Consider the following 22,809-nt stretch of genomic DNA (forward strand, 5'->3'; position numbering starts at 1 on the left):
ATTGAAATTTTAATTCCTTCCAGAAATACACATGGCAGCTGATATCCAAGTCCACCTGTAGTCATGAGAGAGTTATCTTAAATGTTCACTTAAAATAGGCTGTGTGAAGGACTTTTTAAAATACTCATTGACTCCTGACTTTTAAAACATGTTCAAACTTCACCCCAAGCTATGCCTTAGGGTCTGCCTTATTTTTCTGTTTGAACGTTGACAGAAAATAGTTTTATAAATAGCATTATTAAGAGGAATTATAATAAAGTAGTCTTACTCATATACTCAAGACATCAGCAAACATTGGTTAATTAGACATGGTTCGATTTCTTTAGACCCTAATGATATGGTGTCTCTTCAGTACTCAATCCTTTATTACTTTCTTTTTCCACATACATGTATTGCAGTCTAATGCAATGTCCTTACAAAGTTCCTGTGAGCCATACGGGAGGGAATACAAAGAATTATATCAATAGGCACTATTATCATAACAAGTCTCTATGGTATGCATTAAACATTCTAATCAGAAAGATTTTAGTTCTACCCCTTCCCATGTGTTAGGCAATTAAATGGTGAGTGGAGATTTCTTTTGTATAGAAGCATTAAAAGCACAATACAAAATTTAGTTACACTGGGAGAAAAGAGCCTGCTCTTGCAAAGTGATAAAATTTAAGTGTGAAAAGGAATTATTTCTATGGAAAATAAGTAAATGCTCTGAAAATGCTCAAAAAGGAAAGAAGTTCAAAAAATCACTGTTGAATTAGATGTGAGTGAAATAACTGTAAAAGACTGGAGGAGAAAAATCAGAAAAATCTCAGTCTACTCAAATTACATTGCAAATCTCTTTAAATTTTTATTCCAGTTTTAAATATCAGAACTGAGACTCATAGCAATGATTTATGGAGGTGGCTTTTGCAGATTCTAATCAGAAGATTCTTACTCAAAGAGAAGGATTTGATTTGACATCAGAAGATTGGTGAATGGATGCACATTTGAAATTTCAGGGTAAAATAAAATACTCAAGAGTTTGCTTAATTTGTTTTATGATTCTCCATTTTTAACTGACTTTTTGAGGTATTTGACAAAGTACACACATGGCCAAGTACACATCAATATCTTGACTTTATTCAGGGAGAATCACTATTTCTCTTTCGGGGCTTATTAGCTGAGGCATTTCTTGGGAGTTTTTGTGTAGGAAGGGCTGACTTATTGGGTGGTCTCTGGACTTTCTACTCCCATCACACAAGGTAGAATGTTAGAAACCTTCTCCAGGGTAACTGAACGGTCAGAGAGCTCTGGAGGCCTATGGCAGATCTGCCAGTGGTTTTCTGAATCTCCAACATAGATAATCCCAAGCTTTATATTACTGCAGGAGTTATAAATGTGAGAGCTGCCCCTCACAGCAAAGCAAAGCTAACACTTGATGTTTGTTGAGGATTTAAGAAAAGGGTTTTGACATTTTTCTTTGATGATTTGAATCTTAAACTGAATACGTGACCTTAGATGCAATATTTTCCAGGGGAGATTTCCCTTATACTACAGAAATATTATAAATGAGGTAAAGAGGAAGGAGAAGTCAGTGACTTCTGCATTATTCAAAAAATAAAAAAATTTAAAAGAAGCAGAATATTCATGTCATACATAATTACTAACTTATTATAGTGCCATTTTTAGCATTGTAAGCCAGCCAAAAAGAGACTGGTATAGGTACAGCCCTTATGATTAATTTCACCACTGCCTTTGAGATCTATTCAGTCATTACGACAGTAATGGATAATTGCTGGAATTGATTTCAGATAATAGCGCCTTTAACCTTGCATTTCCCTAATCACTCTCTTTCTTGCTGTGTGCAAATATGAAAAACATCAGATACTCTAAAGTTGAAGTAGAGGTGGAGCAGCTGGGAGGGAGAGGAATCCCTGTCTCAGCAACTTCCACAAAGAAATAGCAACATCAAAATAAAGGCAATCTTCCAGTCACCAAAGATAAATAATCAACAAAATGATGAATAGCTCTGGTATTTTCCTTTTCCCTCTAACACAAAGAGTGACAATCTATTTCTTCAAAAACAACAACAACAACAACAACAAAAATACCCACATCCGTTGAAAATTCACCACAGAGGTATCCACACAAAAATGATATTTTTAACCAGAAGTATTTTGAATCTAGTCTGAAAGCATAAACTGTTTCACTAATTACTATATGTAATATATTTATAGCTTTAATTGTTTTTCCCCATGTCTCAAGGGACATATTTCTTCCAGAAGCACAGTTGCTGAAGCAAACATTTATTTGTATTGTTTCACAGCAAAGAAACGGAAGTACCCAACCGGCTACTATAATTCTGTAAAATCAACTGCCAGAGAATTTTGTTTAATTTATACCTTTGCTCCAAGTTATGCCTGAGGGTCTGCCTTACTTTTCCTTTTGAACTTGACAGAAAATAGTCTGTTATAATAAAACCAATTAAAAAGATACTGATACTTTTCCTACCAACCAGGTAGGTTTCAGGCAAACTTACTGCCCTTTTCCTCCCTTCAAGAATGGCATCTAAAATTGATAAACATTAATTAATTATCAAAGCCAAAATATACTTTATATGTACTCTTGAAGGAATATGCCTTTTAAAAAATGACATTTCCTCATGGCAAAAGGAATAGATGTTCATTGTGGAATACCTGGAACACACAAAAAATTATAAAGGAAAAAATCAATCTATAATCTCACCCACCAGAGATAAGCATTATGAACATTTTGGAAACTGTCTTCCAATGAAAGAATAGAATTCTTGTTTAAATCTTAAAAATGATCTTCTATTCTGTAATATAAAACTTCTTCAACAAAAAGCTTTGATACGATTATTCCTCTGGAACTTATATTTCTTGTAATATTTGGGAAAATATTTGATAGCAAACTTGATATCTATGGTTTAAAACTTCTGCCATATTAGGCCGGGTGTGGTGGCTCACGCCTGTAATCTCAGCACTTCATGATGGTGCATGCCTGTAATCCCAGCTACTTGGGAGGCTGAGGCAGGAGAATCACTTGAACCTTAGAGGTGGAGGTTTCAGTGAGCCAAGATCGTGCCACTGCACTCCAGCCTGGGTGACAGAGCAAGATTCCGACTCAAAAAAACAAACAAACAAACAAAAAAAAAACAAAAACAGACCCCCCCCCCACACACACACACAAACAAAACGAACTTCTGCCATATTTGCCATATTAAATATTAAGTAACAGGTCCTAAAGTCTAAAAGATTTTGATTGATAAGCAATATGCTTGTGTAAATGTAACAATGACACTGTCAAAATAAGCCTTGAGACAATCCTAGTAGACACTTTAGTGAAATGCATGATTTGGTTGGTAGATGTACTTTAAGCATATCCCAAAGTGAAACCGTTTCAGAAAATTCAACCAAACGTAGGCAACCAATCTGTGAAGGCATGAAAACCTCTTCAAAGGCTTCTGTGAGCATCATAGTATTTAATAAAAGAGAGGATTAACCTTGCTTTATTTTGTCTATAATTGGAGATTGCCAGGCTATATTTAGTTATTATGTCTCCATGTGTTGAATGTTAAGTACATGTATTATCTGGGATGTTTCACAGAAAACCATCTTGAAAGTCAGAGCTGCAATTCGAAAGAGTACCTGAAGTGGAAGTACTCAACCAGCAACTATAACTAGCTGGTTGGGCACTTCCGACTGGCTAGTTAGGTACTTCTGCTTCTGATACTAGCAGATTGCTGCTAGTAAGGCAGAACTTAAATTTTTAGTTTCTCTTGAAGCCATATCTAAGGATATGTATAGTATTCTCTCTTCCATTGGAAGACTGTAAGGAGAATGTTATTACACACACACACACACACACACAAAATTAACGTATCCCCAACATGGTAATCAATTGTCTTATCATATTTTTTCTATTTAATACAACTTTCAGGGCATTTAATTTCTATACTCAAATGTCTTCATGGAAATACTTTCAGGCATGGGATGTCTAGGGCTTTCTATATGCATACCATTAAAATTCATTGCAATAAATATCATGAGAACTTACCAGTATGTTCTTGACAACCAACTCTTGTTTGCACGTATATATTGAACTGTCAGTTCATTGTGTAATGTATAGCAATGAAAAGTTTTACAGGAAAACACCAAGACTTACATGCAAGGTAGAGTTATTGCATTAATAGCAGACTTGAACACTGAGCCAAAAGACTCAGAGTCCAAGAGCTACCCCACCTCCAAGGATCAGTTTACTGTCCCTGTGTGGCGCTTACTTGAGGGCTGTTCTGTAGTGGTAGATCGCTTCCTTGTTCCGACCTTGGTCCTTCAGGAAATTGGCATAGTTGTAGTGAACCTTGGCATTGTGGGGCATAGTTTGAACTCCAGACCTAAAATGAATAAATTTTTAAAAAGAATTATTTAACAAAGAATATTATCGTCAGATTCCTTCATGTTTTACTCAGTTTCATGAACCTGTATTTGAAATGTCCATTGTATTCTAAAACAAGGCATTGTAGCCTACAACAAGGCTTCCAAAATGTATAAATTATATAATTTACTAAACGTTGCTTTCTACAGAAAACAATGGAGGCAGTATAGTGCTATGTATAGCTGAACAAGCATGCTACCTGTGTATGAACAAAATGCCCTTAGCATATAAACACAGGACCTTTGTTGTGCCAGAGACACAGCTGGAGTCTGGGTAAGGCTCTGTCGCTCTTCCTGAGGCTTTTTTTTGGGAGCATAGGAGGGTCCAATGGTATACCTGAGAGCACATTGTACAACATGAGACACACACAACCTTGCAATTAACAAGCCAATCTGGCTTTCCTAATTTATGGTGCAGGGGGCAGATGCACCCACACTGGGGCTGCTGCACAGATAGGCCCTGCTGAGGCTGATTACAAATGCTTTTCCTTCTAGGGAGAATTGCAGCATTGGGCCAGCCGTTTCTTCCTTTTGCATCTGTCTCTGCAGCAGCCTTCTTTTTCATGGAGACTTGATGAAATACCCTAAGTGATCTCTGAGTGCACAATAAAGAACCAGAGGAAAAAAAAGATTTAATGGTTTTCATAAAATGAGAATAGCTCATAACCACAACCTGCTCTACAAAACATGAGATGTAACACGCAGTGTCCTCTATTCTCTGTCTTCTTTCTCTTTATTCTTTCTCGCCATTCTTGTTTCCTTCAATGTGGAAACCCATGCAACTGGTTAGTGTGAAAGACTCTCTCTCGCTCCCCTCCCATCTACAAGGTCATCGCTTCCTCCTTGGTATTGCACAGTTCTCAGGGGTGCTGTGTTGAAAGGAAAACACATTCCAGATCTAGGAGTATAAATGCGGACTCAGAAAGGCCCTTAGTTACTCAACAATGGAAGGCGATAAAGTCAGGCTTATTTGAGATAATTATGACATGCCAGGCCCTCACATAATCTGTATGAAAGAAAGTGGTGGAAAAAAGGCAAAAGTTAATGCAGGCCCAAGCAGAATCATTAAAAAGGATCAATTCCAGAAGTGAGATCATTTGATGAAACCAGTTTGCAAGCATTTCTCTAAGCTGAAGTAATGGTACAGTTGTTTATCAACTACGTAGTGTCCCTTCAGTATCACACACTGTGCCAGGTGCTGGGGATACAATATGGTTAGAGTCCCAGCCCTCAGGGAGTTTATGAGGGTGAAGAAGTAGGAGGAAGGGATTACAAAATGACATGTAACAATAGGTGAGCAGGGTATCAAGGAAGCACAGCATGCTTATCCCAAATGGGATCAGAGGAGGCTTCCAGAAGGCAGTGAAGGTGAAGTTGAGACTTTAAGGATAAGAAGAAACGAAATTAGCCTCTGGAGGAAGAGGCAGCAGGATGTCCTATGCAGAGGACCCCAAGAAAACAGAGCATGGGGCTTTTGAGGGACTGGAAGAAATTCAGAGTGGCTGGATCATGCTAAGTCTTAGAGTGGAGAGAGTCTAATAGGCCCTGTGAGTCACACTGGGGGGTTATCTGAAGAGCAGCAGAGAATCAGTGCAGAGTCTCCAACAGAGAAGTGAGGGACAGGGTAGCAAAAGAGAAGGACTGAGCAGTCTTCTGGCTGCAGTGTATGGAGACCTCCTGGGGGACTGCTGAGGAACCTCAGAGAAGAGAGGAGAGGGAAAGGGAGGAAGGGAAAGGGAGGGGATGGGAGTGGAGCAGAGAGAAGATGAGAGAAAAAGAATAGTCAGAATTTCAGCAGGGGCCATAGGGAGGAACAGAAGGATTCAGGAGACATCCAGGAAGCAGAGGTGGCAGGTGGCAGGACAAGGTGATTGTTGATTCTTTGGAGAATAGCCCTGCATGTTCATGTTGATTCAGTTTTTTCCTTCCTCCATTCATTCATTCGCTTATAGATTTCCTTCTTCTTTTATTTTTTAATTGAGATTGTCTACCAAAATAAATCATTACAAAAAGGATCACTATAGACTGGCCTCCCTACCAATAAGTTCTGTTGGAAATTAACCTTTCCCTATACTAAGCCTGGGCCAGTTTTTTTTTTTTTTTTCAAATGCAGGTATAATTATTCTACAGATAAGAAAATGAGGCTTTTCTCAGAGACATTTAAAAACCTTGTATAAATGGTCACTGTACTGGTCTGCTCAGGCTGCCATAACAAAACACAAAACCCATAGACTGGGTGGCTTAAACAACACACATTTATTTCTCACAATTCTGGAGGCTAGAAGTTCAAGATCAAAGTTATGGCTGATTTGGTTTCTGATGAGGGTTCTCTTCCTGCCTCGCAGATGGTCACATTCTAGCTATGACCCATATGGCATTCCTCGGTGTGTGCACACAGACAGAGAAAGCTCTGGTGCCTCTTCCTTGTTTTATATGGGCACCACCCCTACTGGATTAGGGCCTCACCCTTGTGACCAAATTTAACCCTCATCACTTCCTCACAGGCCCGATATCCAGATACAGTGAAACTGGAGGTTACAGCTTCAACATACGAATTTGAAGGGATGCAAACATTCAGTCCATATCAATCACCAAAGCCCAAGCTCTTAATCATGAGGGAGGGCCAGCAGCAAGAATAAGGCTGTCCAAATGCCACTGAGTGGCTGTGCCTACAGGGTTTACTTTCTGCCTGATGCTTGCTTACCCTGGGGCCCATCTGCCTGGGGTGATACCAACAATTTGAAGAAGATATGAGGAGGGGTGGGAGCAGGAAGGGATTGTTTTATCCTTTGTAGCTGCTTCAGAAACAATGTCCACAAGATCACACAGCTAGCAAGTGGTAGGGATGGGACTTGGACCCGAGGAGTTTGGTTCTAGAGTTTCTGTTCCCTCACCTGAAGGAAGGTGGCAGGGGGAATGATAAAATATAAACAGATGGATTTGAAGGCTATTTGGAAAAAAATTCCTGCAACTTATTTGGATTAAATGAGACAGGCAGACAACTGATGAGAGAGAGGAAGGACTTCAGGATGAGAACCTAGTTTCTGGGCAGTTGTACTTTAATGCACTAACTCTCTCAGATTACATATTTACATTTAATTTTTAATTTAAAGGTCAGATTAAGAGAAGAATTCCATACAATGTGTTAAAGCCATTGGGGAAGTATGTTAGGGCATACTTCCTCATTTTATATGGGCGCCACCCCTACCTCAACTTTTGTTGAGCTTTTATTGAAATAACAGCCCCTGAGGACCAAGCAAAGACTGCCCCACTAAAATCCACTGGCTGGGAGCTTGAGGACCTCTCCAGAGGAGGGATCTGATGGGCATCTGTGAAGCCAGAGAACAGCCAAAAGAAACAGACCATCTGAAAGCAGCAGACCCCACACTTACAGTTGCTTCAGAGATTTAAAACGCACCACAGTGAACATGGGAGTGCAGATATCTCTTTGAGATACTGATTTCATTTCCTTTGGGTAAATACCCGAGGAAGGATTGCTGGATCACATGGTAATTCTATTTTTAATTTCTTGAGGACCCTCCATATTGTTTTGCATAATGGCTGGACCAATTTACATTCCCACCAACAATGTACAAACGTTCCCTTTTCTCCACATCCACCCTAACACTTGTTATCTCTTGTGTTTATGATAATAGCCATCGTAACAGTTGTGGGGTAATATGTCATCGTGGTTTTGATCTCCATTTCCCTGATGATTAGTGATGCTGAGCACCTTTTCATACATCTGTTGACCATTTGCTTGTCTTCTTTTCAAAGACATCATTCAGGTCCTTTGCTCATTTTTAATCAGATTAGTTGTGGGGTTTGTTTTGCAATTTAGTTGTATGGGTTGCTTACATATTTTGGATATTAACCCCTTATTGGATATACAGTTTGCAAATATTTCATCCCAATCCACAGGCTGTCTTTTCACTTTTTTGCTTGTTTCCTTTGCTGTGTGGAAGTTTTTTAGTTTGATGCAGTCCCATTTGTGTATTTGTGTTTTGCTGCCTGCGCTCTTAGTGTTGTATCAAAAAAATCATAGCCAAGGCCAATGTCAAGGGGCTTTCCCCTTATTCACAATAGCCAAGATACGGAAACAACCTGAGTGTCTATGGACAGATGAATGGATAAATAATTTGTGGTATATACATACAATGAAATATTATTCAGCCTTAAAAAAGAGATACTGCCATTTGCAACAATATGAGTGAACCTGAGGGATACTATGCTAAGTAAAGCCAGACGCAGAAAGAAAAATACTGCATGATCTTACTTACATGTGAAATCTTAATAAATGAAATTGAACACAGAGAAAACGAGAATAGAATAATGGTTAGTAGGTGTGGCGAGGAGAGGAAATGAAGAGATATAGGCCCAAGGGTACAAATTTGCAGTTATGTAGATGACTAAGTCTAGAGATCTCATGTACAAAAAGAGGGCTATAGCTAAGAATATGGTATTGTATATTTTAAATCTGCAAAGAGAGTAGATTTTAGTTGCCCTTACTACTAATACAAAAAAGAAAAAACAGGTAACTATGGGAGATAATGGATATGTTAAATTGCTTACCTGCAGTAATCATTTCACTGTGGATATGCATATCAAAACATGTTGTACACCTTAAATTTATACAATTAAAAAAAGGAAAAAGAAAGAACATGGAATAAAGAGGGTTGCTTCCTTTTTCTTTTTCTCTATTTTAGTTTCTGTCTGAAAGAAGGATAAATAATATCATAAATGGTGTTGATGAAATTCTGGCTGCATGGAGAATACCTAAGGAGAACCAGCAATGCCTAATGTTGGCACCAGCTGAGGTTGATAAGATAGCCTGAAGGTTGTATATTTTTAAATGTACAGATGCTAATTTTTTTTTTTTTTTTAGCATATCTAGTGAAGGGCAATGTACTAACCTGTCAGGGGAGCCAACTCCAGGTTTTGCTAAAAACAGAGATCAGCATCTATCTTGTGCTTTACCATTTACAAAGAGCTCTTCTGTGTTCACTCACTTAAACTTTGACGACGGGGTTCCACATCTCTGAACTGGCTTCCTTTGGGGCTGAGACGAGACGAGATCTACATTTGCCCTGTTCTCTGAACAAAACTTGCTGGAGACAAAGGAAAATACTCATGCTTCTCATGTACTAGAATGGGGTCCCTTCCTCTGCTTTTAAGAGGCATCCAGTAGCCAAGAAGTAAACATCCTCCTTATGGCCTAATGAGAACTTGTCACTCCTATGGTACACGGAATCAGAATTCTCGCACCACACAGAATAGGAGGACCCAAAGGACGCCTGGTGACCATTTCATTCCCTTTGTCTTCCTCTCACTTTACACAAGAGAGAGCCAAGCCTTTGAGAGGATCAGAGGTCCAGTCATAAGTGACAGTATTGCATTTCTACGACAGCCAAAGGCATTTCCTATATAGATTGTGGATAGTTCTTTTCGGAGGTGGGTGCTAAAATACTGACGCTATCTTTCATTTATGATACCTTTATGGTTTACAAAATCTCCTTATTTGAATGTTAAAAAGCAACTAAAATGTATGACAGGTTGCTAGGATTTTAATATAATTTTTCAAATGATAGTATCCAACATAAATTTAGTCATATTGGCAAGATCCAGGTAAGCGTATTAGTAATGACTTTAATAATCAAATTTCTATTAAGGAAAATTTCTGACTTTTTCTATCTAGAACTAAATAGTGCATGGTAGCAGTAAGTTTTGAAGGCAACTGTGATTACAGAAATGAATACAACTGGTATATTTATTGAAATTGATCCTTTTCTCTGTGTGATTAGCACAGTAGTTCTAATGTACGTCCCACCCGAGGAATAGACAATTGGGTCTGTGGAAACATGGTCTCTGCTGAGATCAGGGCATTGTTTCATAATGGTAAGAGGAAGTAATAATGTTCCTAACAGGCAAGCAGAAGTGGGTGGAGTCACTAAAATCCTAAGAACACACTGCTTTTTCCCATCGTTGGTTTTGACCTTTATGTTCTCTCTGTGATATTTTTCTGCTATGTTTTTCTAGGCTCTCATTTCACAATGAACAGTTTGTGAAAAAAAGGAAAATAACAAGCCAAAGGCAACACTTTCCCTGGAACTTAACTGGCCAGGTCACTCTTCCCTCCAGGAATAGTCTCCCTGTTTGCTTTTTTGATGCTCCAATTTCATACTTCCAGTTATTATAATGGAAACATCCAGCTTTACCCATATTTATTCCACAGAGAAATATAATATTCATAAATTATATGGCTGAACACAAAACCCTGTTAATAATTACAACAGTGATTATAAATAAACATCTCCCTTTCAACTCAGGATTTTAAATCCATGCATTTCACATATCTCCCTCACACCTTTTATTGTGGAAGACTTGATAAATAACAAAAAAGCTGCTTTAATCAGGTGTATCTCCAAGGTCTTAGAACATCAATTTGTTTTGTTGGCATCATTGGACAATAGGTCAGGAGGACCATCCCCAAATTCCTAATTGCAAAACAAACATGAAAAAAATATTCGGAGCATTCAGTCAGAGGTTAGCAAAAAGGAAAGGAAGAAGAATTCGTGATTCTCCTCAATTTTGACCCCTGCCTTGACCTGAGATTTTATAATGCCACACACAGGATGGACAGTACTTATGGAATGCTTACTTTAAATCAAGTGCCGGGCTAAGCACCAGTTTCCACAGATCATTTCCTTTAGTCCTTGCTGTAACTTATCAAATAGGTAGTATTACTCTGCCTCCCATATTACAGATGAGGAAATTGAAGCTCAGAGAGATTAAGACATTTTTGTAAGGTTACAGACCCAATAAATCGTTGAGCAAATATTTCAGCCACGGCCAGTAAATGGTCAGAATCAATCTTGAAGTTGATCAACAGTTGATGCTTAACCAAATCAGTACCATAAGACCAAAGTAACATTAGAATTTCACTATCACAATGTTTATATGATTGGCAAGCAAAACTACAGCCTATGGGCCATGAATGTGTCCATGTGTTTACATTTTGTCTTTAGTCTTTTCTCCAAGACAACATCAGAGTTAAATAGTTGCAAAAGAGACTGCATGACCCACAGAGCTTAAAATATTTGCTATCTGACCTTTACAAAAGAATCTGTCAGTACCTGGTTTATATTCTTTTCCCTGGGAGGTATTCTAAATTCTCTGCCTCAGCAATTCAGAGAAGGGGAAAGAGAACTACTGTTTTTCCTACAGAGTAGGAAGATGATCTAGGCCATAAATGTTAATTGCTGGTCCGTGGATCACTTAAACAGTTCAGGAATGGGATTTAGAGAGATCCTGAGCTGGATGCAAAAGGAAATATGTTTGTCCCTTTCTAGGTATTTTGAAGATTAGGAGAGGGAAGAGGGTTTAATCTGATCAAATTATGTTATTATGGTATTTATTTACTCCAAACAAATGTAGGGTTCTGGGCTGTCACTAGGCCCAACCAGAGCTATGCGGTGATCCATCTACCAGTTCAGCACATAAAACAGCTTCTTACTGTAAGAATTAAAGAAAATATGCCTTGCAGCTATGATCATAAATCTCTCTCTCTCTCTGCTTATACTTGAGCTAGCTTAGGTTAAAACACAATGTAAAATATAGGCATGGCAAAGTTTATGCACCTTTTGATTTTTATACCAGATTTGGGTTCAAATCTTGGCTTCTGTAAAGGCTATTTCAGCTTAGACAATTTACCCTGTCCACACCTCTGATGATACGCAAGTGCTGGGTTCTTGTGCTTTTTGTGTGTAAGGTTCTTGCTGATAGAAAAAGTTTTGGCCAGGCACATTGGCCCATGTCTGTAATCCCAGCACTTTGGGAGGCCAAGGAATAGACACCAGCCTGGGCAACACAGTAATAACTGTTCTCTACAAAACATAAAAAAATATTAACCGGGTGTGGTGGCATACACCTATAGTCCCATCTCCTCGGTAGGCTGAGGTGAGAAGATCGCTTGAGTCTGGGAGGTCAAGACTGCAGTGAGCCATGATCACGCCACTACACTCCAGCCTGGGTGACAGAGTGAGACTTTGTCTCAAAAATAAATAAATGAATAAATAAAATAAAATAAAATTGTGCAGGAACCCTGCATCTGTATCTCCTAAAAACACATCACACAGTGGGATCTTTTGTGTAAAAGGAGGCCTCAGCTGGAAAGGCTGGAGCTTGACCAAAATTTGTATTTTCTCCAACACAAAGTTCTATCTTAAGATACTCTGTAAGATTGCTCATGGAATGGCCAGGCAAAACCATCCCACATAATTAGAGAGGCCTCAGTGAGGCCATATGGTTTAGGAATGGTCTATGGTTTATTGTTTGGAACAGAGGGGAAGATGGAGTCTCTGCCAAGGGCATCACCATCTCTAGAATTATTGTAAATTTTTCTTACTCAACTCAGCTGGCTCCTGTTTTGGGCCATTATGGCTAATTTAGGTTTTTCTCCACTTTTAATACCCAGCTCAGACCTACAAGAGCATGATCCTTGACAGCCTGAGTTGGTCTTAGTCACCTACCCACCTACCTGTACTTACATAGTGTTCTGGGTTTAACACTACATTATAATGAAATATGTTCATGTGTCTGCCTCCCATGCAGATTCCCAGCTCCTGTATGCACATTCTCTCTCTCTCTCTCATCCTAGAACACACTGCACAGTAATAGTCTGAAAACCTTACACAGCGTTTCCCACATGCCAGAAACTGTCCTGTGCATCTTTCACATGCTATTTTATTCTTACACTATACTCAGGAGATAAACACTAGTATTTTACATTGTAAAATGAAGAAATTAAAGCACAGAGTGGTTAAGTAACTTGCCTAAGATCACACAGCTATTCAATGGCAGAACTTGGAGTAGAGCCAGAAAGTCTAACTCCATACCCTGCACCCAACCACTAACCTTAACGTGCCTCATAGATTCTCAGTAAATGTTTGTTTGACTGACCTGAACATTACTCAGCACAAATGAACTCATAAAAACATCTGTTCTGGCCTTGAAGGAAAAAGAACAGTCTTAATAGTCTTTTAAAGTCTCAGATTCTTAAAAGTTTTCTCAGGACATAGATAAATGATAATAGGCAAAGATTTCTAGAAAATATCGATAGCTTTGATTTGCACATTACACAAAATTTGATTGGACCACCAAAGGCCTCTTTAGTTGCAAAATCTCTTTAAGCACAAATGTGGAATGGTTGTGTTTTAGAAATCAACTGATGTGAAGATACTACATACTTCCATCTAAAACAATAGAAGCTTCTGGATGCAAGGTCAATCAGCTATTTTTTTTCTTTTTTTTTTTTTTACATCTTTGGCATCAGCTGTAAAGGATTTGAGTACTAAGTCTGCCAAAATCCATTCCCAAAGTTGCTCTGATTAAGCAGTAAACATCATTAGAAAATACAACCACTGTTAGTACCTCTATTCAGGCAAAAGGTTTAACACAGGGCAGAATTGTTTTTAAAGATTCTCATAAAAGCTCTGACTATTGAAAGAGAAAGGAAGAAAAAACTATGCCAACAGAGACTCGGAGGAAGTTATATTACTGAACTTAAATACTCCTGTGTTTACAGAATGACCTTAGTTAGCATGAGGCAGAAGGAAGGAATGAGTCTGTTGCGGTCCGTGAGAATCGTGTTTAATAGAAAGGGGTATGACAGGGACTTAACAGAATCTGATACCTAAGAGTGATTTTGCAGATCTATGTGGAAAAAAAAAAAGATGCATTAAAAAAAATCCACACAAAAAAACTCTACATTGAGCTCCCTACAGTACCCACTGAAATGATCATAACGACGATCATGACAATGATATGTAATAATACATAAATAAAATAATAGGACATGCATGCCAGACTGACTTTTTGTTTTATATTTTAAAAAATGTCAAATTGCCAAGTAAAATCAAATACATTATTTTAAAATAGTAGAAGAGTGCAGTGAACCTTTGTCTTATTTGTTCATTCACTCATTCATTCATATTTGGCAGCCCAGAGATTATTCCCCCTTCTTACAGCGCTTGGATTTCCTGCTGGGAACTTCCCTCTTGCCTCACTTTGAGAAGTCTGGGTGGAACCCCACGGGGCTCTGCCTGCCCTGGCTCCCTCCATGGAACTCAGAGGAGGCTTCTTGGTCAGATCAGTCCTCTCAGTGCCTTGCTAGGGACAAGGGGCAGGCATGTGACTAATCTTAAGTTCAGCCAAAAAGCTTTCTTTTCCTAGGACTTTGATGTGTAGATCCAAAAAACTGGTGTTAAGTTTACCTGTTTGTTTCTGAGAGGGTGCTCAAGACGGATTTTCCAGATGCCTGTTTCCTGTCCTAGGTGTGCCGGATTCTTCACTTCCCTTAATTCTGTATGCTTTCCTAGCCTCTTCCAACAGTTTCCCCTTTTCTTAAGTGATATTAGCTCTGCTTCAATTGTTTGCCCCCAAAGAATAAGTGTTGGGTACCAGCTAATCAGGAAACCAAGAAAAAATCATGCTGACTAAATTGACCAATCAGGTCATAAGTGAGGACAGAAGCTTGGAAGAGGCCCAGACTGGGGATTCCTGGAAGACTGGGCAAATATTGTTTGGGTGTCAGGTGTGGCAGTGCCAAGAGAGCCAGGCGAAGGTTGCCAGGGCTGCAGCATTTATTGAGGCTCACTAAGCCCCAGAAACACAGCATCATGAGTGGCAGTCTCAAAGAATGTTCAAAATTATGTTCAAAATAAAGCAACTAGGTCACAGATCACAACGTATCATGCTGGCATATTCTAAAGAAGGATACTGCATTTCTCTTCCCTCTGGCTGTGTGCTCACTTTTCGCATGCACTTGACTGAACAATGAAATTAGGCTTCTTGGTTTCATTTTGTTTATAGCTGATTTTACAGCCCCGCTCATCACTAAAACTGTTTCCATCTGAATTCACAGACTCAAAAACTTTCCCAGGAGCCTTATTTTCATAAATTCACTTAGAATGAGCTCATGTTAAGTTTTACATAAAATTTAAAAAATCTAAAGTTAAAACCCCACATAAAATTACATCTTCCATTTAAAACTTTATTAGAGATAATTTTCCTTAGTAAATACTGCCAGGCCCATGTTACCTCATTTGTTTGGAAACAATTTGTAAGCAAAGAAATAAACAGGAAGATATTTACTTTTATCTGTCTAGTCATACCTGAATAGGGACTCTCTTGACAGCCAAATTTCATTCTGTTTCACAGTTTTCCAAGAGAAAAGCAACAGCAGCAACACAGTGGACACAATCAGGGTGGTGGCCCCACATCGATTCAGCCAAGTGCAGAGCTTGCTCAGTCCATGCACAAAAAGGATGCAGTAGCCCATGCTGGAAAACAGGGTGGAAGGAACGGGATTACTTTGGGGGTGCAATGGCTTCCCCCCAGAATTATCTCCTACAAAACTAACTTTCAAATGAAGCTTGTCCTGTGCTAGAGAAACAAATAGAAACTCCCCTGCCTTGGACAACATTAATATGTTCTCTAAAGTGCTGCACTAGCATGTTTGCTATTTCTTGTAGAAATATTTTTTGCTATTTCTTCAGTGTAGGGAATGATAGAGTCATCTTGTAGGCTTAAAGTGCCCTGGATTTCAGCAGCTGAGGCATCATGAGAAGTCCCACATATAAGCTCTTGGGTCCTGAATGGATCCTCTGACCCAAGCTCCCTCATGTCACTGTCATTGTATGACTCTATTGGCACCATGTGCCTAAATTTGGAGTTTATGCTGCAGCAGGTCACATCACAGCTTTGTAGGGAGAGTGTCTGAAAGCTCTGTGTCAGGTCCTGGAAGGGATGCTGGTCAACAAGGAGGACTGTTCTCTGTTTCCAGGGCCAGCTGAAGCCCTTACACTTTGGAAAATCTACCCACAGGCCGAATCCTGAGCCTCACAACTTGGAGCTCATCACAGACAAGATGTATTGATATGCCTAGCTTTACCGGTAGGTACAGGGTTCACATGTTATCTGAGTAGCACTTTGTATATCAGCATTACGTCTCTAAAAGCCTTTGGCTTGGTGCTACATGGTCCCTCACATCATCTATGCGCCAACACAGATACTTTCTGCGTGCCACTTGGACACAGAAGAATATAAACTTGTAGTTTGTACCCATTAATGCTGTGTGTATTTTAGTTGAAATCTCATTTTATTTTATTTTTATTTTTTCTTACTTTTTTTTTTTTTAAATTTTATTATTATTATACTTTAAGTTTTAGGGTACATGTGCACAACGTACAGGTTTGTTACATATGTATACATGTGCCATGTTGGTGTGCAGCACCCATTAACTCGTCATTTAGCATTAGGTATATCTCCTAATGCTATCCCTCCCGCCTCCCCCCACCCCACAACAGTCCCCAGTGTGTGATGTTCCCCTTCCTGTGTCCATGTGTTGACATTGTTCAGTTCCCACCTATGAGTGAGAACATGCGGTGTTTGGTTTTTTGTCCTTGCAATAGTTTGCTGAGAATGATGGTTTCCAGCTTCATCCATGTCCCTACAAAGGACATGAACTCATCATTTTTTATGGCTGCATAGTATTCCATGGTGTATATGTGCCACATTTTCTTAATCCAGTCTATCATTGTTGGACATTTGGGTTGGTTCCAAGTCTTTGCTATTGTGAATAGTGCCGCAATAAACATACATGTGCATGTGTCTTTATGGCAGCATGATTTATAATCCTTTGGGTATATACCCAGTAATGGGATGGCTGGGTCAAATGGTATTTCTAATTCTAGATCCCTGAGGAATCGCCACACTGAGTTCCACAAGGGTTGAACGAGTTTACAGTCCCACCAACAGTGTAAAAGTGTTCCTATTTCTCCACATCCTCTCCAGCACCTGTTGTTTCCTGACTTTTTAACGATTGCCATTCTAACTGGTGTGAGATGGTATCTCATTGTGGTTTTGATTTGCATTTCTCTGATGGCCAGTGATGGTGAGCATTTTTTCATGTGTTTTTTGCTACATAAATGTCTTCTTTTGAGAAGTATCTGTTCATATCCTTTGCCCACTTTTTGATGGGGTTGTTTGTTTTTTTCTTGTAAATTTGTTTGAGTTCATTGTAGATTCTGGATATTAGCTCTTTGTCAGATGAGTAGATTGCGAAAATTTTCTCCCATTCTGTAGGTTGCCTGTTCACTCTGATGGTAGTTTCTTTTGCTGTGCAGAAGCTCTTTAGTTTAATTAGATCCCATTTGTCAATTTTGGCTTTTGTTGCCATTGCTTTTGGTGTTTCAGACATGAAGTCCTTGCCCATGCCTGTGTCCTGAATGGTATTGCCTAGGTTTTCTTCTAGGGTTTTTATGGTTTTAGGTCTAACATGTAAGTCTTTAATCCATCTTGAGTTAATTTTTGTATAAGATGTAAGGAAGGGATCCAGTTTCAGCTTTCTACATATGGCTAGCCAGTTTTCCCAGCACCATTTATTAAATAGGGAATCCTTTCCCTATTGCTTTTTGTCAGGTTTGTCAAAGATCAGATAGTTGTAGATATGTGGCATTATTTCTGAGGGCTCCGTTCTGTTCCATTGGTCTATATCTCTGTTTTGGTAGCAGTACCATGCTGTTTTGGTTACTGTAGCCTTGTAGTATAGTTTGAAGTCAGGTAGCGTGATGCCTCCAGCTTTGTTCTTTTGGCTTAGGATTGACTTGGTAATGTGGGCTCTTTTTTGGTTCCATATGAACTTTAAAGTAGTTTTTTCCAATTCTGTGAAGAAAGTCATTGGTAGCTTGATGGGGATGGCACTGAATCTATAAATTACCTTGGGCAGTATGGCCATTTTCATGATATTGATTCTTCCTACCCATGAGCATGGAATGTTCTTCCATTTGTTTGTGTCCTCTTTTATTTTGTTGAGCAGTGGTTTGTAGTTCTCCTTGATGAGGTCCTTCACATCCCTTGTAAGTTGGATTCCTAGGTATTTTATTCTCTTTGAAGCAATTGTGAATGGGAGTTCACTCATGATTTGGCTCTCTGTTTGTCTGTTATTGGTGTATAAGAATGCTTGTGATTTTTGCACATTGATTTGGTATCCTGAGACTTTGCTGAAGTTGCTTATCAGCTTAAGGAGATTTTGGGATGAGATGATGGGGTTTTCTAGATATACAATCATGTCATCTGCAAACAGGGACAATCTGACTTCCTCTTTTCCTAATTGAATGCCCTTTATTTCCTTCTCCTGCCTGATTGCCCTGGCCAGAACTTCCAACATTATGTTGAATAGGAGTGGTGAGAGAGGGCATCCCTGTCTTGTTCCAGTTTTCACAGGGAATGCTTCCAGTTTTTGCCCATTCAGTATGATATTGGCGTGGGTTTGTCATAGATAGCTCTTATTAATTTGAGATACGTCCCATCAACACCTAATTTATTGAGAGTTTTTAGCATGAAAAGTTGTTGAATTTTGTCAAAGGCCTTTTCTGCATCTATTGAGATAATCATGTGGTTTTTGTCTTTGGTTCTGTTTATATGCTGGATTATGTTTATTGATTTGCATATGTTGAACCAGCCTTGCATCCCAGGGATGCAACCCACTTGATCATGGTGGATAAGCTTTTTGATGTGCTGCTGGATTCAGTTTGCCAGTATTTTATTGAGGATTTTTGCATCAATGTTCATCAAGGATATTGGTCTAAAATTCTCTTTTTTGTTGTGTCTCTGCCAGGCTTTGGTATCAGGATGATGCTGGCCTCATAAAATGAGTTAGGGAGGATTCCCTCTTTTTCTATTGATTGGAATAGTTTCAGAAGGAATGGTACCAGCTCCTCCTTGTAACTCTGGTAGAATTCGGCTGTGAATCCATCTGGTCCTGGACTTTTTTTGGTTGGTAAGCTATTAATTATTGTCTCAATTTCAGAGCCTGTTATTGGTCTATTCAGAGATTCAACTTCTTCCTGGTTTAGTCTTGGGAGGGTGTATGTGTCGAGGAATTTATCCATTTCTTCTAGATTTTCTAGTTTATTTGCGTAGAGGTGTTTATAGTATTCTCTGATGGTAGTTTGTATTTCTGTGCGATCGGTGGTGATATCCCCTTTATCATTTTTTATTGCATCTATTTGATTCCTCTCTCTTTTCTTCATTTTTTTATTTTTTTTAGACAGGGACTCACTTTGTCTCCCAGGCTGGACTGCAGTGGTATGATCATGGCTCACTGCAGCCTCAACCTCCTGGGCTCAAGTGATCCTCCCTCCTCAGCCTCCCCAGTAGTTGGGACTACAGGTGTTCACCACTACACCCAACTAATTTTTGTATTTTTCTATAGAGATGGGGTTTCGCTATGTTGCCCAGGCTGGTCTCGAACTCTTGGGCTAAAGTGATCCACCTGCCTTGGCCTCCCAAAGTACTGGGATTACAGGTGTGATTCTTCCCAAAGATGATAACCACAAATTATTACAGAATATCTTAAGAAAGAAGCAAGTTTGTGTAAAGGCATCCTAGATTAGAGACTATTACTATCAGAAGTATTAATACAGCCCCAAGTAAATACAGCCCATATACTTGTTCTCTTTTGTATTCATTCTTTCTCTTATGTGGCTGGCAATATTCTAGGCACTAAACATATATTTATAATAAAACACAGGCTCCACAATCAAAGAACTCCAGTCTAGTGAATCAGGTTGCTCTAGCAATAGAAACAACTAAATATTCTCATTCCTAAACACACCTCCTTAAAAAACTCTTTTCTCCATCTTCTGTTCTCCGTATCAAGAGCAGAAAAACAAGAGAGAGGCATTTGAGGTTTCTGACTTGGGAGACCCTGGGAATCGAGTTGGAGCTCTCATTTCTTTCTTCAAGTCGCGTAAGTCGGTTAGTCCAGCTCCATAAAGCTTAGGGTTCATGGTTTGGCCAAAGAGAGTTACCATCCTACTCCCCACTGAGGAGGATGATTTGAGCTAAGGAGACCCATGTTCCCTAAACCCCCACCACAAGCACTGGATTTGATTGCCACAGATATCTTGCAAGAGCCTTGCACTTGTCAGAACAGAGTCTCTAATGTAAAAACAAAAACCTAAACCAAAAATCTCTTCTCACTTCCACAACTCCCTTGTTCAACCTTAAAGGTATGGAGCTTTTTCTATAAATCTTATTTACATTGTACAACTGACCTTGCTGGTGTCATTTGCTGTGCCTGACCACAATGGCTGCTCAAGTTCATAAGCCCGCTTTGCCCCCTGTTCCTCTAGCCCCAGCTGCTCCCAACCCAAACTGAGCAGGGCATCCTATGAAGCCCTCTGGGCTCCGTTCTTTCATTCATCAGATATTTAACAAACATTTAACTATGTACCTAACACTATTACAGATATCAAGAACATATCAGTGAACCAAAGAGACAGTAATCCTTATCCTTGTGGAATTCACATGGGTAGGGAACAACAGCTAGCGAATAAGTAAAAAACACATAGGGCATGTACATGGTGGTACGTTACATGGAGAAAAATCAAAGAGAGGAAGAGGTTGAGATTTTAATGTGGGTGGTCACAGAAGTCCTCATTGACATTTGAGAAAGACTTGAAATGCATAGGGAATGTGCCACGCAGATACATCCTTACAATCCTATGGATCACCTTTATTAATGTTTAACCCATGAAAACACTAAAGAAAAAGGTTAACTGACTTGCTGAATTAAGTCTTATGATAGCGTTAGGTCTTGGGACCCCAACTGACTATGCCAAAAGAAAAAAAAATTAAGTTGAAAGCTGAATCATGCAAGAAACTACCTTTCCTTTTGTTCCTAAGCAGTTAGCTACAGATAAAAGCTTAACTATCTCCACAGATAGCTACTCTAGGTTCACCTTATCTTATGTAAAGTGTCGATTTACTGAGCATGAGAAGAATACATAATTGACTATTCCCCTATCTGCTCCTTTTCTCTGGCAACATGTGGATTCAGTCATGTGACCATACATTCCCATTTTTCCCTCCAGCCTACTTTTCCCCTTTAAATACTAAAGACCCCAAAATCATCTTTGGAGAAAGGCACAGACTACAGATTGTTTCTGTGATTCTGTGTTCCTTTCTTCCAGGCATGTCCTTAATCTTGGCAAAATAAATCTCTAAACTGATTCAGACATGGCTCAGATACTTTTTGGTTTCTAGGTCATCCATCTAATAAATAATAGAGCAAAGATATAAAACCAGGAATTTCAGATTCCAGAGCCCACACTCCACGCGCTGTCCTGCTATAGAGGATTTGACTTGACCAACTGATTCCTGTGTTCCTAACACCTCATCACACAACATCACCTACTTTCTTCCCAACTACTGCATTCATGACATCTCAATAGTCATTTTCTGCCTCCTTGTAGGAACAGAGCTGCCACCCGGCAGAACAAAGGGGAAGGAGAACACTGGGATTCCAACAACTCCAGAGCAATGGCCACAAAGTGGTAGAAGACAAGAATAAGGAAGCTAACAACACAAATATTTAGCTGCATTATATGTTTGTGTGTCTAGTGAGCACTTCCTGTGTGGTGGGCACTGTGCTAAGTGGTTTGATGGGCCTGTCCACAATATTTGCAGGGCATGGGGGCAAGGACAGTACTGGTTTTAAATATATTAGCTAATTAAAAATTTTAATCCTCTTTATCCTCCATTTCATAAATTAGGAAACTAAAGCTTAAAAGAGTTGAGTAACTTGCCCACAGCCCCAGAAGCTAGAAATGGGCCAGATCTGGAGGCTCAGTGCCCTAATGCTGTGCTATAATCTAGGGGTCGGCAATAATTCAGGCTTTTCAGCCCACGCAGTCTTTGTCGTTAGTATTCAACTCTGTCTTTGTAGCAGGAAAACAGCCATCCACATCATGTAAACAAATGAGCATGGCTGTGTACCAGTAAAATTTATTTAGAAAAACAGGCAGCAGGCCACATTTGGCTCATGGGCCATATACAGTAAGAAAAACAAAAAACAAAAAACTTTTATCTGAGGAATGAAGTCCTTTTCATTATCAGGCCCAGAGAAGCATTAAAATGAGACTGCAATCACATCCTATTCCGCTCTTTGAGCTATGTATTTATCTTTTGAAACTGCTTGTTATTGCCACAAGTGGCTATAAAGTATCATAATAACACCACACAAGACACTATAACCCACACCCTGCAGCTTAACAATGGATAGCCAACACTAATCAGCGTTATTCAATGTAAATCAATGAGAATTCATTGCAAACAACTTTGTATCAGCCCACTCCCTGTCCCCCGTTTGCCTTTAAAAATCCACTTGTGGCCAGGCATGGTGGCTCATGCCTGTAATCCCAGCACTTTGGGAGGCCAAGGCAGGCAGATCACGAGGTCAGGAGTTTGAGACCAGCCTGATCAACATGGTGAAACCCTGTCTCTACTAAAAATACAAAAATTAGCCGGGCGTGGT

At 39.3% G+C, this 22,809-nt stretch overlaps 1 protein-coding gene across 5 annotated transcripts in view; it reads right to left on the reverse strand.

Moving 5' to 3' along the window:
* TMTC1 (transmembrane O-mannosyltransferase targeting cadherins 1) overlaps nucleotides 1-22,809 on the reverse strand; it is a 285,567-nt gene that overhangs the window by 68,136 nt on the left and 194,622 nt on the right. For 4 of the 5 annotated variants that reach the window (XM_024256984.3, XM_009247587.4, XM_054527036.2 and 1 more), the window contains 2 exons: nucleotides 15,602-15,769; nucleotides 4,277-4,390 (listed from right to left, as the gene is read on the reverse strand). In XM_024256984.3, coding sequence (XP_024112752.1) covers nucleotides 4,277-4,390; nucleotides 15,602-15,769 — 282 coding nt within the window. The remainder of the gene's footprint in view (nucleotides 1-4,276; nucleotides 4,391-15,601; nucleotides 15,770-22,809) is intronic. The other variant, XM_024256982.3, reaches the window with a different exon arrangement.

The sequence above is a fragment of the Pongo abelii genome, chromosome 10 (genome assembly GCF_028885655.2).
Source record: "Pongo abelii isolate AG06213 chromosome 10, NHGRI_mPonAbe1-v2.0_pri, whole genome shotgun sequence".
NCBI lineage: Eukaryota > Metazoa > Chordata > Mammalia > Primates > Hominidae > Pongo > Pongo abelii.